General features: G+C 42.7%; 1 protein-coding gene across 1 annotated transcript in view; it reads right to left on the bottom strand.

The window, feature by feature from the left end:
• Nucleotides 1-16,261, bottom strand: part of LOC120535995 (hemicentin-1-like) — a 222,098-nt gene that overhangs the window by 44,964 nt on the left and 160,873 nt on the right. The window contains 6 exon segments of the mRNA XM_039764259.1: nucleotides 3,689-3,902; nucleotides 7,627-7,817; nucleotides 10,786-11,055; nucleotides 13,154-13,288; nucleotides 13,565-13,699; nucleotides 13,813-13,920. Of these exon segments, the coding sequence (XP_039620193.1) occupies nucleotides 3,689-3,902; nucleotides 7,627-7,817; nucleotides 10,786-11,055; nucleotides 13,154-13,288; nucleotides 13,565-13,699; nucleotides 13,813-13,920 (1,053 nt within the window).

Raw genomic sequence — 16,261 nt, 5'->3', positions numbered from 1 at the left:
ACGGGGGTCTGCTGGAGCCAATCCCAGCCAACACAGGGTGCAAGGCAGGAAACCAGTCCACCACAGGGCATATACACACCCACACACCAAGCACACACTAGGGACAATTTAGGATCACCAGTGTACCTAACCTGCATGTCTTTGGACTGTGGGAGGAAACCCATGCAGGCACGGCGAGAACAAGCAAACTCCACGCAGGGAGGACATGGGAAGAGAACCCAGGTCTCCTAACTGTGAGGCAGCAGCGCTACCCACTGCGCCACCGTGATGCCCTAATACATCCATCCATTTTCCAACCCGCTGAATCCGAACACAGGGTCACGGGGGTCTGCTGGAGCCAATCCCAGCCAACACAGGGCACAAGGCAGGAACCAATCCCAGGCAGGCTGCCAACTCACCGCAGGACACACACAAACACACCCACACACCAAGAACACATTAGGGCCAATTTAGAATCACCAATCCACCTAACATGCATGTCTTTGGACTGTGGGAGGAAACCGGAGCATCCCACGCAGACACGGGGAGAACAAGCAAACTCCACGCAGGGAGGACATGGGAAGAGAACCTGGGTCTCCTAAGTGCGAGGCAGCAGTGCCACCCACTGCGCCACCGTGGTGCCTTAATACACAATCATTTAAATCAAATATCCATCCATTAATTATCCAACCCACTATATCCTAACTGCAGGGTCACGGGGGTCTGCTGGAGCCAATCCCAGCCAACACAGGGCGCAAGGCAGGAAACAAACCCTGGGCAGTGTGCCAGTCCAACGCAGGGTGTAAAACTAGTGTTGTCCAAATAAAGCTAAATGGTTTCATGCTTCAGATATATTCAGATATGGAAAATAAATGACTAAGTGAATGAATGTATGTATACATGATGAAATTAATTATTTGTATATATCATACATATCTATCCATTCCCTAAAGCTAAATGTCTAGTGGAAGGTTGCAAGGACCACTGGATCAGGATATGAACCCAGAACCTTTAAACTTTCCAACCATGCCACTGCCAATATAATTTGTGTTCCTAATACATGTAAATACATCCATCCATCCATTATCCAACCCGCTATATCCTAACTACAGGGTCACGGGGGTCTGCTGGAGTCAATCCCAGCCAACACAGGGCGCAGGGCAGGAAACAAACCCCGGGCAGGGCGCCAGCCCACCACAACATGTAAACACAACAGAGCATAATACATCATAATACAGAAAACCACAGCAATATAGAAAAAGATAATATAACACATCACCTTGCAACATAACACAATATGATTAAATACAACTCAACACAACACAATAGCATATCAGAACTCAACATAACACGACAGATGAACTGCGGTGGGCTGGCGCCCTGCCTGGGATTTGCTCATGCCTTACGCCCTGTGTTGGCTTCAACAGACCCCCGTGACCCTGTGTTAGGATATAGCAAGTTGGACAATGACTGACTGACTGACAATAGATCAAAACACATCAGAATACAGTACAGCACAGTATAGTATAAGTACATCACAATGCAACACAGCAAAACACAATACATCACAGCACAGGACAACTTAACATGCAATGCAACATAAAACATCACAATGAAACAAAGAATAACGCATTGCAGCACAACACTGCACAGCCCATCACGTCACAATACAACACAGCACGACAACAGAACTTGACACATCCACCATAACAAAACACAGCATAGCATAACCAACATAACATGACAAATGTAACATAGTAGTCTCCGACCTGATCAGTCCAATTCACAGTTGAGTGGGGGCTCAGATCCCATGCCAAGTTTAGGAACAGGCTGGGGACAGGCACCATTAGGTCAGCTTTTTTGGGATTGTTAACTCAGCTTTATTGACAGATGAACTTAACCTCAGCAACCTACTGATTGATTCCTGGGATACCCTGAGTGTGTGTAGGAAGCAGTTATCTAACCTTATTTCAAGTAAAGCTTTCTAACGGTTCTCATTTCTTTAGCTCAAGACTTTAAGCACAGTTCCATTTTAACTTCCTCCCATAATGCCACCTTTAAAGAGTGCTCAGCTGTCCGACCCTCGTTGAAGACATCGTTAAATTAACATTGATTCTTCCACTGTGCTGGTAAGGCAGACCCTGAATTTGACCAGTAGACTTTTGACACACAGGGATTTACCATAGAAAGTGGAAGAAAACAATAAGAAGAATACCCTTTCTGAACAACAAAAACAAAATCCAGTTGATACAACTGCTTTCAATAGTAAAAAATATTCTAATAAGGAGATACGGCACAATTCTGGGATCACTGGCAGTACTGAAGAATGAATCCTGCAATTTACTGTCAATGCTGCAGATGTTCTACCAGACGGTTGTGGTGAGCGCCCTCTTCTACGCAGTGGTGTGCTGGGGAGGCAGCATAAAGAAGAAGGACACCTCACACCTGGACAAACTGGTGAGGAAGGCAGGCTCTATTGTAGGAATGAAGCTGGACAGTTTGACATCCGTGGCAGAGCGACGGGCGCTGAGCAGGCTCCTGTCAATCATGAAGAGTCCACTGCATCCACTGAACAGGATCATCTCCAGACAGAGGAGCAGCTTCAGCGACAGACTGCTGTCACCGTCATGCTCCACTGACAGACTGAGGAGGTCATTTCTCCCCCACACTATGCGACTCGTCAATTCCACCCATAAACATTAACACTGTTTAAAGTTAGTGTCTGTTATACCTGCATTTTTATTACTCTTTAATTTAATATTGTTTTTTGTATCAGTATGCTGCTGCTGGATTATGTGAATTTCCCCTTGGGATTAATAAAGTATCTATCTATTTATCATAGTCAGCAGCATCTCAAGATACTTTATACATCAAAAAATCCATCATCATCATCTTACGTTATGAGTTATACAGACGAAATGAGATGTCAAAGACACTGGGAGCAAATGGCAGCTGTCACTTTTGGGATAGTCATGTGACTTTACAAAGCAGCAAAACATGATAAGTAACCCCAAAGAACATTATGAAAATAATTATTACTCGCCTCTGTTTTTCCATTGGGGGGTGGCCGCTCTGCTGAATTTAGAGAGCACCTTTCCAGAAGCATTGGCACAGTGGTTAGCCTCACATTGCCAAATTCCAAGGTTTGAATTCTAGCCCAGTCATTATCTGTATAAAGCTTGCGCATTCTTCCTGTGTCTGTGTCAATTTTCCTATGAATACTTTAATTTGCCTATGATATCCCAAAGATATTTTAGTAACATGTAACCTTTATATTCCCCAAAAGTGCAAATTTTACTAACTTGTAACCTTTATATTTGTTTAATAGGAATGAGTGTAGGTATGTGCGTCAATGAGACTGTACTTAGTTCGTCCTAGTGGAATGCCAGTGCATTTCCCAGGTCATCGCTAGTGTACTGTTTGTTCCCAACTTTTGTCCATCTTTGCCTATGACCACAAAATAGATCAAATAATAGATAAATGGATGGACCGCTCGTGCTGAATGGTAAGCCAAAACACTTTATGATCAAATTACTTTTATATATACATCTATCCTCGAGTCCTTTCACGTGCCAGCTGGTGTATTGCAGCCCCATGGTTTATTATCATGGGGGACATACTGTCTGCCAAACCCCTGTACATTTAGGGCTAAGAGTAAGTATTATTCACTGCCAAAACCTCAGCTTCATGGTTCTTTACTGGGTTGTACCTGGAATGGGCTTGTTATTGACTGTCCAGCTGACAGCTGGAGTCGGTGTCCCCCCTGCCAGGCATGACAGTGTGAGGCGCTGACCAGTGTTCAGCGTGACATCTCCAGGCAGTTCAATGAACGTGGGACGGACGTGAACTGAGAGGCGAATGTCCCGTCGCGCTGTTCCTGCCACATTTTCTGCCACACAGGTGTAGAGGCCAGCGTCGTCTGCCTGAAACAACAAAGAAAATAAAAGAAACACCGTTAGGTAGCAACATATGGGTCATCTAAATCAGGGTTCTGAAGATAACAGACTAGGGTTCTGTCCTCCTGTGTGGACTGGCCAGTGTGTCCATTACCTTCAGTGAGCGCAAGCAACTCTGCTCAGGTCACGTGGAGGTCTGGCATCACTTCAAATACTGAAGAGAAGAGCCAGCAAGAATGGTGTAACTGTTTGTGGGTGTAACGGTGTAAGAGTGCATTACACAAATCAGCAGATGAGTTAAATGCTAGCCAGACTTAGACAGCTGCGTTTGCACTCGAGGGAATCAAAACTCTTACACCATGTAATCTGATCTGAGGACACTTTCACACCAAACTTTTAAAAACTCACCATTGCAAAGAAAACTTTTATTTTAACAATGTAGATCAATATTCAAAATTGTAGGTAAGGACAATTACAAAATAATTATGTAAAATCGAATGTTACAGTGAAAGAGTTAAGGGCATTGTAGAGAAAAACTACTATGGCATGCTCCCTTGTGGTGCACTCCATTAATATGGTTAATGATGATGCTACGTTCCATTTACCACAAAAGTTGGATGTCAGAGAGCTGGGAAGGATGACACCCGAGTTGACCACCTTCCAGTAAAACATTTGGTAAACCAATATGGACACCTCCAGGACAACCTTTGTTATGCTTGCTCTTTTAGAAATACAGACAACTACTGAACAAGTTGATAACAACTTATGCAGTATTTTGTGCATCCAAACACTGAAGCAGCATGTCCACGGATAGAAGCTGAAGAGTGCTGTGTGGATGACTGATTTGGTGAGACACCGACAGACAGACAGACAAACAGACAGACAGAAGTGTTAATAAACAGTATAAAACTGCAGCTTTCATTAACTGTTGATACGCGGTGCACCCATCCTTCATTTTGAGGTTGGGGTTGGTGAGACTCTCCTGACTTTCCGAGTAGGAATTTCGACTTGTGAAGGGGAGGGTGGGAGTTCTTGTTGAAACTTTCTAATTGGAATTCTGAAATTCCAACTTCCCAGTTCATATTGAGGACACAAAATTAGACACATAGCCTTTTTAGGATAAAGTGTTTTGATATGCCTTCCGTATTAAAAAATAGCATTCATCTTTAAGGAAACTGCATAAAGGGTTAATAAATGTCAGAAACCTGTTCAGGCACATCAGGAAGCCAGATAAAGGTCAAGTGAACAACAAAGACCAAGATGTAATGCACAAAATGTACTGAGAGATTACTTATAAATCAGCAGATATCCTATAAACAACCAGAACGAACAGTTATTACTTACAGAAAGCTCAAGGGTAGTGGCCCATCCCAAAGGGTATAAGAAGATCCAGAATATAATAAAAGAGACGTCTATCTATTATATAAAAAAATCTTGGGTCGAGACGTGACCTTCTCAGAAAGACACTTTGACGTAACATGAGAACAACCAATTTAAAACAAGATCACGGACGTTTAACCTCTGAGTTGTTGGAATGCTTTTGGCAGACACACTTTATGTGCTCCCACCTCTTAACAATTTTATACTTTCTAGATGACACGTCAACGACTAAGTGAAGAAGAAAGAGCAGCTTGTCGAAAAGAGACCCAAAAGTGTTGGAGAGAAAGGAATACAAAAAAGAACAATAATAATCTATGTGCATCCATCCATTATCCAACCTGCTATATCCCAACACAGGGTCATGGGGATCTGCTGGAGCCAATCCCAGCCAGCACAGGGAGCAAGGCAGGGCCAAATCCCCGAGCAGGGCCCAGCCCACCACAGGGCACACACACCCACACACATACATACCAAGCACACACTAGGTATAATTTAGGATCACCAATGCACCTAACCTGCATGTGTTTGGACTGTGGGAGGAAACCCACGCAGACACGGGGAGAGTATGCAAGCTCCACGTAGGGAGGACCCAGGAGGTGAACCCGGGTCTCCTAGCTTTGAGGCAGCAGCACTACCACTGCACCACTGTGCCGCCCACCTCCATGGTTATTCTATTGTAGAATCAATTTTCAGCAGCCGCCGAGTGGCGCATGTGTGTGGCCGCTGTTCTCATCCCTACCACCTTTGCCGTCACTTCCCCTACCTCTTCATGTCTTAAATCATTCTCATGACAAAATTGAGACTTAAGTGCCAGCTTAAGTGAAAAATAAAGGAAATTGTACTAAGTAATTGCAACACAAACACTGACTTAATCAGTTTTAACGTGAAAAGATGCCGACGGAAGAAGAGAAGCAGCGGGCCGCTAGGGTGGAAAAAAGAGGAGCTGCTCAGGAAGCAGCAAGCGCATCAACCTCTGAACAAACGAATGCTAAATGTACAGAGAAAGAGGATGAAAACTACAAGTCAAGTGTATTCACTGCACGTTATCATGCAGTGCGCAGTTACTGGTGTACTAATAATTTTTGACCCAAATACATTTATACATTCTTTTTGCACCGTACCAGTAATTTATAACTTTAATGCACGTTTTGTTACTCAAGAAATTTATTGTGCTCTTAGTCTAAAACAGTCAATCAGTCTACAACTTAATGGGGGAAACAAATGGACACTTTTAGATATTGTACAGACACCTGCAAGATCAAACGTTTTGTGCTGAGCCACCAATCACTAGGACAATTAGCCAATGTATACGTGTGTAATGTCACATGTCCTGAAATCTCACGTGTAATTTTAACATACAGTACATATGGCTCATCTGAGGGACCAAAAGAGGAACGACATAGAAAGAGATGTCAGAGACTGAGACACATCAGAAAGAGAGACTGACCATTTCATGTGGATCAAAAAGAATAATTCAAGCATCACGCCAATGGCTGAATCAAAAATCCATCCAGAACAGACATTTGCTGTCTCTTTTAATCTCATTTTTATTTTCTTCTAGTGGTATTATGATACTTTAATTAATACCATGTTGCTTTTACATTTCTTTATTTTGTCTTTACATCTAGAGTGGTTGAAGTGACATAATAAATATCTGGGGATCTGGTGCAGGGGAGATTAATATATGCTCAACCTTGCAGGGTTTATCAAGGCTAAGAGGCTGCACCTCAATAGAAAGAACAAGCGCAGTACAAGTAAGACATCGTTGTTCATTAAGTGGCATATAACCTAAAGTGGTTTGAGCTCTCATGTGCCTTGGTGACACCCATACGTTTGTTAGTGCCGGAAACAGTGAGTCCCTATGTAGAGTACTGAGGAGTGACAGACATTGGATGCATCTCTCACATGTACTTTACTGTATGTGGAATCCTATGTGGAGTACTACATGAGTAATGAGTGACTGCCACTTCATTATTCATACGTAGCTGTGTCAATAGGATCTTTGTGTGGGTGACTGCACATCTGTGTGTGTTAATCCTAAACTGGTAGGTTAGACCAGCCTAGTATTGAACATGATGAGACTCACTCATCTTTTGATAATATGGTTTAAAATAGACGATTTCAGAAATCCTCTAGTTATTTTTTCAAATTTTAAAAGCATATACAGTGTGTTCTGTTTGACATATCTCAACAAAAATGAAACTGTTCTGGCAATTTTTCTAGAAAAATAAGTGTATCAAATTTCAATGAAATTGGGCCACTGGGAGCCAAGTTGCTTCATTCGGATAGACAGACACACATGACTACAGTAGGTGCTTTTGCATGTTGCCTATTACTGGTAAAAGGTCGGCGCCACATCATCATATCTCACCTCAGCATGCTCCACCACCAGCTGGCCGGATCGTAGCCTTGTGAACTTGCCTGGCAGATCGCGCACCACTGAGCCACCTTTTTCCCAAGAGATCCTCATTTCCGGAAAACCCTGAGCGGCACACGGTAAGAGGGCTTGATAGCCTTCAATAACAGACAGCTCAGTTCGGTCAGTCACTATAAGAGGAGGAACTGCAACAAAACAAAAAAAAGGGTGAGAAGTTGTATAAATGAATAGGTAAAATTAGGCACCCCAGCTTATATTCGGGTTGGCTTATACTCGAGTATATACGGTAGTTGAGCCTCCTTTTGCACATATAACAGCCTCTAGACACCTCCTATAGCCTTTGACATATACTTTATTAATCCCAAGGAGAAATTCACATACTCCAGCAGCAGCATACTGATACAAAACAATATTAAATTAAAGAGTGATAAAAATGTAGGTATAACAGACAATAACTTTTTATAATGTTAACGTTTACCCTCCCGGGTGGAATTGAAGAGCCGCATAGTGTGGGGTCTCCTTAGTCTGTCAGTGGAGCAGGATGGTGACAGCAGTCTGTCGCTGAAGCTGCTCCTCTGTCTGGAGATGATCCTGTTCAGTGGATGCAGTGAATTCTCCATGATTGACAGGAGCCTGCCTAGTGCCCGTCGCTCTTACACAGAGCATCAGTATTGGCAGTCCAATACAATTTATCATCCAGCTGCACTCCCAGGTATTTATAGGTCTGAACCCTCTGCACACAGTCGCCTCTGATGATCACGAGGTTCATGAGGGGCCTGGTCCTCCTAAAATCCACCACCAGCTCCTTGGTTTTGCTGGAGTTCAGATGTAAGTGGTTTGAGTCGCACCATTTAACAAAGTCCTTGATTAGATTCCTGTACTCCTCCTCCTGCCCACTCCTGATGCAGCCCACGATACCAGTGTTGTCAGCAAACTTTTGCACATGGCAGGACTCCAGTTGTATTAGAAGTCCGATGTATGTTGGCTAAACAGGACCGGAGAAAGCACAGTCCCCTGTGGCGTTCCTGTGTTGCTGACCACAATGTCAGACCTGCATTTCCCGAGACGCTCATGCTGAGGTCTGTCTTTAAGATAGTCTACAATCCATTAAGACTAAAATAAGCAATAAGGGTTTCTTATTAAGCAACTGGGTTGGAACAGAAACCTGCAGCCACTGCGGCCCTCAAGGAACGACTTTGCCCAGCCTTGACTTATACAGTCTGAGGTTTCAGGGAACTGGTGCCTATCATGGAACCACTTGACACAAAGCAGGAATCAAACCATGATGGGGTGCCACCCTATACATGGGCACACATTCACACACTTACACTCCCATTCCAGTTGCCAGTTAGCTTAACATGCAAACTACAGCAATTTAATAATTATGGGTAATAATTATCTGAGATTTCAAACATTTAGCCTTACAAAATAGTTTCTATTCTTTTAGTATAACACATTTTACAAAGCAAATCTCTAGGCACAATATATTAAGCTACTTTATGAGGAAAATATATTAGTAACATACAGTGGTGTGAAAAACTATTTGCCCCCTTCCTGATTTCTTATTCTTTTGCATGTTTGTCACACAAAATGTTTCTGATCATCAAACACATTTAACCATTAGTCAAATATAACACAAGTAAACACAAAATGCAGTTTTTAAATTATGGTTTTTATTATTTAGGGAGAAAAAAAATCCAAACCTACATGGCCCTGTGTGAAAAAGTAATTGCCCCCTGAACCTAATAACTGGTTGGGCCACCCTTAGCAGCAATAACTGCAATCAAGCGTTTGTGATAACTTGCAATGAGTCTTTTACAGCGCTCTGGAGGAATTTTGGCCCACTCATCTTTGCAGAATTGTTGTAATTCAGCTTTATTTGAGGGTTTTCTAGCATGAACCGCCTTTTTAAGGTCATGCCATAGCATCTGAATTGGATTCAGGTCAGGACTTTGACTAGGCCACTCCAAAGTCTTCATTTTGTTTTTCTTCAGCCATTCAGAGGTGGATTTGCTGGTGTGTTTTGGGTCATTGTCCTGTTGCAGCACCCAAGATCGCTTCAGCTTGAGTTGACGAACAGATGGCCGGACATTCTCCTTCAGGATTTTTGGTAGACAGTAGAATTCATGGTTCCATCTATCACAGCAAGCCTTCCAGGTCCTGAAGCAGCAAAACAACCCCAGACCATCACACTACCACCACCATATTTTACTGTTGGTATGATGTTCTTTTTCTGAAATTCTGTGTTCCTTTTCCGCCAGATGTAACGGGACATTTGCTTTCCAAAAAGTTCAACTTTTGTCTCATCAGTCCACAAGGTATTTTCCCAAAAGTCTTGGCAATCATTGTGACGAGCCCTAATGTTCTTTTTGCTTAACAGTGGTTTGCGTCTTGGAAATCTGCCATGCAGGCCGTTTTTGCCCAGTCTCTTTCTTATGGTGGAGTCGTGAACACTGACCTTAATTGAGGCAAGTGAGGCCTGCAGTTCTTTAGACGTTGTCCTGGGGTCTTTTGTGACCTCTCGGATGAGTCGTCTCTGCGCTCTTGGGGTAATTTTGGTCGGCCGGCCACTCCTGGGAAGGTTCACCACTGTTCCATGTTTTTGCCATTTGTGGATAATGGCTCTCACTGTGGTTCGCTGGAGTCCCAAAGCTTTAGAAATGGCTTTATAACCTTTACCAGACTGATAGATCTCAATTACTTCTGTTCTCATTTGTTCCTGAATTTCTTTGGATCTTGGCATGATGTCTAGCTTTTGAGGTGCTTTTGGTCTACTTCTCTGTGTCAGGCAGCTCCTATTTAAGTGATTTCTTGATTGAAACAGGTGTGGCAGTAATCAGGCCTGGGGGTGGCTACGGAAATTGAACTCAGGTGTGATACACCACAGTTAGGTGATTTTTTAACAAGGGGGCAATTACTTTTTCACACAGGGCCATGTAGGTTTGGATTTTTTCTCCCTAAATAATAAAAACCATCATTTAAAAACTGCATTTTGTGTTTACTTGTGTTATATTTGACTAATGGTTAAATGTGTTTGATAATCAGAAACATTTTGTGTGACAAACATGCAAAAGAATAAGAAATCAGGAAGGGGGCAAATAGTTTTTCACACCACTGTATCTGAGTGTAAGTGAAGCTTTGCTTTCCACTCACCATGGATGACAAGTCTGATGTCAAGGCTGGACATCCCTGCTGCGTTTACTGCTGAGCAGGTATAACGGCCAGCATCACCCCTCTGTGTCGGTTGGATCCAAATAGTTCCATTGGGCAGCACCTTGAGCCTCCCACCATCTCGGATTGGACGTCCATCTTTGAGCCAGCTGATTTCTATTTTAGGCTGACCTTCGACCTCACAGACCAAGCTGACTGATTGGTTGAGAACTGCAGTTCTTTCCTGGTTGGAAGCTCTCAGGACTGGGGGCACTGCGAAGGCCATGAGATAAGACATGAAAGAATTATAATAGAAAGAAAAACAGCAAAAACATAATTTTTACACAATACATTACCCCTCATCGAGGACTAGTCAGTGGAGGCCAATAAACCCAAACCAAGAACTAATAACCAGCAGAGTAAGTTAATAATAGAGTGCAGCTACTGCTAGACATGTTAGAATGCATACATCTCTACAAGTTAAACTACGTCATTCACCAGCAACCAAATTCAAATGTTTTAGGCCACACATGAAAAGGTGAAGCTACCAATGGGCACTTGGACTTTGCGATAGCTTGACAGCAGTTTGTAGGGCCTGATTTATCAGCAGGACCAAACACTGGGCCTTCTTAAAGATGATGGTGCTGTTTAATAACAAGGACACTCATGTAGGGGAAGATGAAGACTCAGGAGGGAACTGCTTGCTTCATCACAGTTACGAACCGTTAATGGATTTCTGAGCACGTTGAGGAACACCAAGGTCAAAGAAAAGGTCACTCAGGCTTACAGGAGCTTTGGGTATCCAAAGGTCAAAGATCAACCTTTATTCATGTATATGGCGTCTTTGTGTTGTATACAACATCCAAACGTACATTATACAGTAAGTACGGATTTACAACAGAGCTGCCATTCTTAAACCCTCTTAACTCTTTCAGGGCTGATGTCAACTTTTGTCAAAAGGAGGAGTAGATGACGGTAATCAACTGCACACTGTGAAAAAAGCAACTGATATGTTTTAGTTGGACTCTCGTTGCTAGAAGAAAAGTTAGCTTCCTTGGTCTGACCAAAATTTCCAGCGCTCGTGTGAGCAGTAAGGCGCAAACAACAGCAAAAATGGCACTGACATCTTGCAAGAGATCAAAGTGAAAACATAAAGCAAATTACTGCATGGATGACGTTTTGCTTATTATCTCTGAACTAGACTATGACTTGTCGGACTCCGATTTTGATACAAGTGATCGAAAATGAAGGTGAGGTTCCAGTTTCAGTTGATTGGTCCCCAGCTAATCGTGGTGCTGAACGGATTCATGTAGCTGATACACCTACGGCAAGGTTCGCCAGGGAGGAGTGCCACTTAACAATGATAAGAGGTAGAAACCAGATTGCAATGCACTGCGACTGTGACCGCTGCTGCTGCTGCTGCCTCAGCCATGTGAAGCCAGCTTGGCAGCAAGCCTGCCACACATTCATGTCAAACTGGCAGCAACAGATGTTTTATGTTGATTTCTGTGTGAAACCATCGCTTTTTTGGCAAAAATATTCAGCCTTCAAAGAGTTAATTCAATTCAGGGTCATGGGGGGCTGTAGCCTAACCCTGCAGTACAAGGTGCAAGATGAGGTTCCAGTCCCATCGCAGGGACCACTCACACCCCCACCCATACCGGGCGAACTAGATATATATTAATGCCTAACATGTATGTCTTTGGGAATGTGGGAGGAAAAGGCCAAGCAGACGCAGGGAGAAAATACAAATTCCCTCCTGGATTTCAAAGCCATCTGCAAATCAGCTGCACTAACTACTGCACCACCCCAGAACTGTTGAAGGGACATTTTACTCATTTAGAACCAGGAGGTGACATGACTTGCTCAAGGTCACTCAGTGAGTCAGAGGGGTAGATTGAACCAGCAACCCTGAGGTTTCTCAGCTTTGAAGACCTGTCATCTTGCCTGAAGCCTTATACCCTGGGAAGGTACACAGCTGGCCATCACCTGGACGTGGGCTGAATCAGATGGACCACACCTTTATCTGAACAGGGAAAATGGATGTTCTGAAAATTCACCTAAGGCAGAGATGTCGAACTCAGTTTTAGTGACGGCTACAAAAAACACTTCATATACCCACCGCAGGGCAGAAAATATCAACAAACAGCTAGTGCTGCTTTTAGGTTATTAACAGGAAACACAGGTGCCTCGCCACTCATTACAATTGCGTGTTATGCCTTATTTCTCTCTTGAACCTCTCTTCTCTCTTTATCGGCTTTTCTTTTCTTGGACAATATAAGAGGATAGGAAATCTGCCAGTAGCCATAGAACTGAAATTAGCACAGAATGGAAAGAAAAAATAACGATGTCTAATGGACACAATGCTCACCTTGCACAGTAAGTCGCGTCTCACCCAGCGTTTTGCCCGCTTCATTCTGGGCTATACACAGGTAAGTGCCAGCATCATCTGAGGTAACGCGAGAGATCCTGAGGGCTCCATTTGGCAGCACTGCCAATCTGGGACCTAGGAGAACCAAGGGATTAGCATATAAAAGGGAGATGAAGAAGGAAGAACAGAGAGAAGAGCAGACATTATAGAAATGAAGAAGTCGTCAAAAAGGAATAAAAGGAGCGGCGAGAGATGGAGCCTATAGAGGAAGTAAACAAAATGAGAAACAGAAGTCAGAAAAATAAGCATTAATTGAAAGAGGTGAAACACTGAAAATAGAATAAAGGGAAAAGACAAAGCTGAGCTGGAAATGGCCAGACAGTAGCCTAGAACCCAGCACCCCATTCTCACCAGATCCAATAGGAATGCCATCTTTATGCCAGCTAATGGTTGGCCGGGGGAAACCAATAACTTCACATGGGAGAACGACAACGTGGTTCAAGATGGCCTCAATAGACTCAGCCATTGATCTCAGCGTGGGCGGCTCTGAAAAGAATGTAGCACAAGTCACATGGAGAAAGACTCAGGTAGATCAACAGCCATGCTGCCCACAGGTCCAGTTATATAGTGCTTTTTAATTTTAGGGTATGCCAGCCTACCCAAAACACTGAGAGTGATGTGTTTGAAGGCCAGTCCTGCAGGATTTCGGGCTGAACAGGTGTATCTGCCTGCATGACTTGGAAGTGCTGCTGTGATCTCGAGAGCGCCTGAAAAGAAAGCAAAAGATGAAAAGGTAAAAGATGTCAGCGTCAGGTCAGAAATCAGTCAGGGAGAGCCAGGTAAATACAGAAAGGTGGCAATATAACCTGCAAAACATCCAGGAATAAACATTAATTACAAGAAAAGTGGCAAAATAACAAAAGATCTGAGCCTCTTTGGGCCCACCTAATACAACAGGTGCTATAATGTCTGGTCTGTGTGGTGGCCAGACCTCTGCCAACATGAGACAGTAAGATGACCATTTACTGACTCTTTGTCTGCAAGTGTTCAAGTGGCTGGGTCTGTTTAATGTTTAATTATTAAAAATTCCTTTTGGGAACTAAAGGTCTCTACTTACTGGTTCATATGTTTGAAATGGCACAGTTCTAATGTAAGCCATGAGGTTTACTGATTTAACTGTCAAAATACTGATATATGTATAAAGATGATCAGTCTCCTGCCTTTAAACTGAAATGTGCTGCTGTTTTTGCTGGCTTCCTCCAATTTCTAATCTCTCTATGTCTCTCATAAACCCATGATAATAAAGAACTGCTTTTGTTGCAGTGTGATGTCTTCCTTACCAACCTGCATTTTATAAATATAAAATGGACAAGCAGGGTCTCAGTAGAGGCCTGCATTTCCACGAGGGTTAGTTAGGGTGTGTGTGACATAAATGTCATCAGAACTTATACAGTAGCTCATGGACTGCAAGCCTTCAGAGTTTTGAGTTACAAGTCCTGTGTGCAACTGTGTGAATTCAGGACCGGATTTACACATTTCTACGCCCGAGGCTAAAGCACATAATTCTGTGCCATAAAAAAGTTGATTTATAATTTTCAATTTAATATGTAACAGTTTATTTTTGAAACATATAAGCACTTAATACAATCTTTATAATCTTTGAACCACATTATATTTTTAATTCATAACTACACTACTTTGCATAACATTAATCACCTACAAAAAAAACTTTCCATCAAATGTCTTCAATTCGCCTTAAATAGCTACTAGAATTTCTTCCTTTGCGCTTTTGTCCATGAAAAGGCTTCAATTGTTTCACTGAAGTCGCACAGATCTTGTTAAATCTGCTTCAATGCAAAGAAGTGTAAGGGCATTCAGCTTATTTTGCTGCATCGTAGATGTTAAATGATCCTCGATTCTTTTCAGAGAAGAAAAATTTGTCAACTGGCGTGCAGACAAACATTCATAATAAAATGTCAATGTTTGGATAAACTATTTGTAGTCCTTTTTCTCGTAGCCACTTCGAAGATTACTTCTTTGGTTAGTTCAAATTATTCACCCAGATGGCGTATTCGATACAAAAAAACAGCGAATAAAATTGACATAAAATGCAAAAGATTTACATCGAGTCTCATCTGACATTACAGAATTTTATTGAAATCTTTTGCATTTTGTGTCAAACTTACATTCCACCACATTTCAGGGCGGAGTGGTGGCTCTGAGGCTAAGGATCTGCGCTGGTATCCCGAAGGTTACTGGTTCGAATCCCTGTCACTGCCAAAAGAGATCCTACTCTGCTGGGCCCTTGAGCAAGACCCTTAACCTGTAATTGCTCCAGGGGTGCTGTACAATGGCTGACCCTGCGCTCTGACCCCAAGGGGTATGTGAAAGCTAACAGATTCCTAATACAAGAAATTGTATAAGGCAAAATAAAGAACAAAAAAAATAAATAAATGATGCTGCATAAACAAGCTATACTGTAAGTTGTGTATGGTTCATGTTTTGCAATAAAAATCTCAAACACCCCCACCCCCATTATTATTTGGCAAACACTCCTGTCAACTTTTTCTGATTACAGCTTTCAGGCTTATGGCCCTGAGTAAACTACACAGTATTTAAAAGTAGTAACGATATATTTCACGTACCTACTACCAATAGATATGTAGAAGTCAAGCGATATCAGCGTAATGAATCACTTGGAATCACTATTGTAACGCCAAATCTGGATTTTTCCTTTAACACGTACTTTACGCTGAGTGTATGAGAGAGAAATAGCAAATGCAAGACAACGCAAGCTGTAGAAATGGGCAACGTAAATGTACCGCTCAATTTATTTAATGTAAATTTAAAAAACAGCATTTTATATGGCCTTTTCAAAATAATACTGAAAAATGTGTAAATATTTGGTTGTTATTTTTTCTGTATATACGGCCCCCTAACCCAGGTTCGCTTCCCGAGTCCACCCTGCGTGGAGTTTGCATGTTCCCTCCGTGTCTGCGTGGGTTTCCTCCCACAGTCCAAAGACATGCAGGTTAGGTGCATTGGAGATCCTAAATTGTCCCTGGTGTGTGTGTGTGTGTGCGACCTGCGGTGGGCTGGCACCCTGCC

This window comes from Polypterus senegalus, chromosome 9 (assembly GCF_016835505.1).
Source record: "Polypterus senegalus isolate Bchr_013 chromosome 9, ASM1683550v1, whole genome shotgun sequence".
Lineage (NCBI taxonomy): Eukaryota > Metazoa > Chordata > Cladistia > Polypteriformes > Polypteridae > Polypterus > Polypterus senegalus.
The sequence above is the reverse complement of the archived record's forward strand: the minus strand, read 5'-3'. Positions and strand labels throughout refer to the sequence as shown.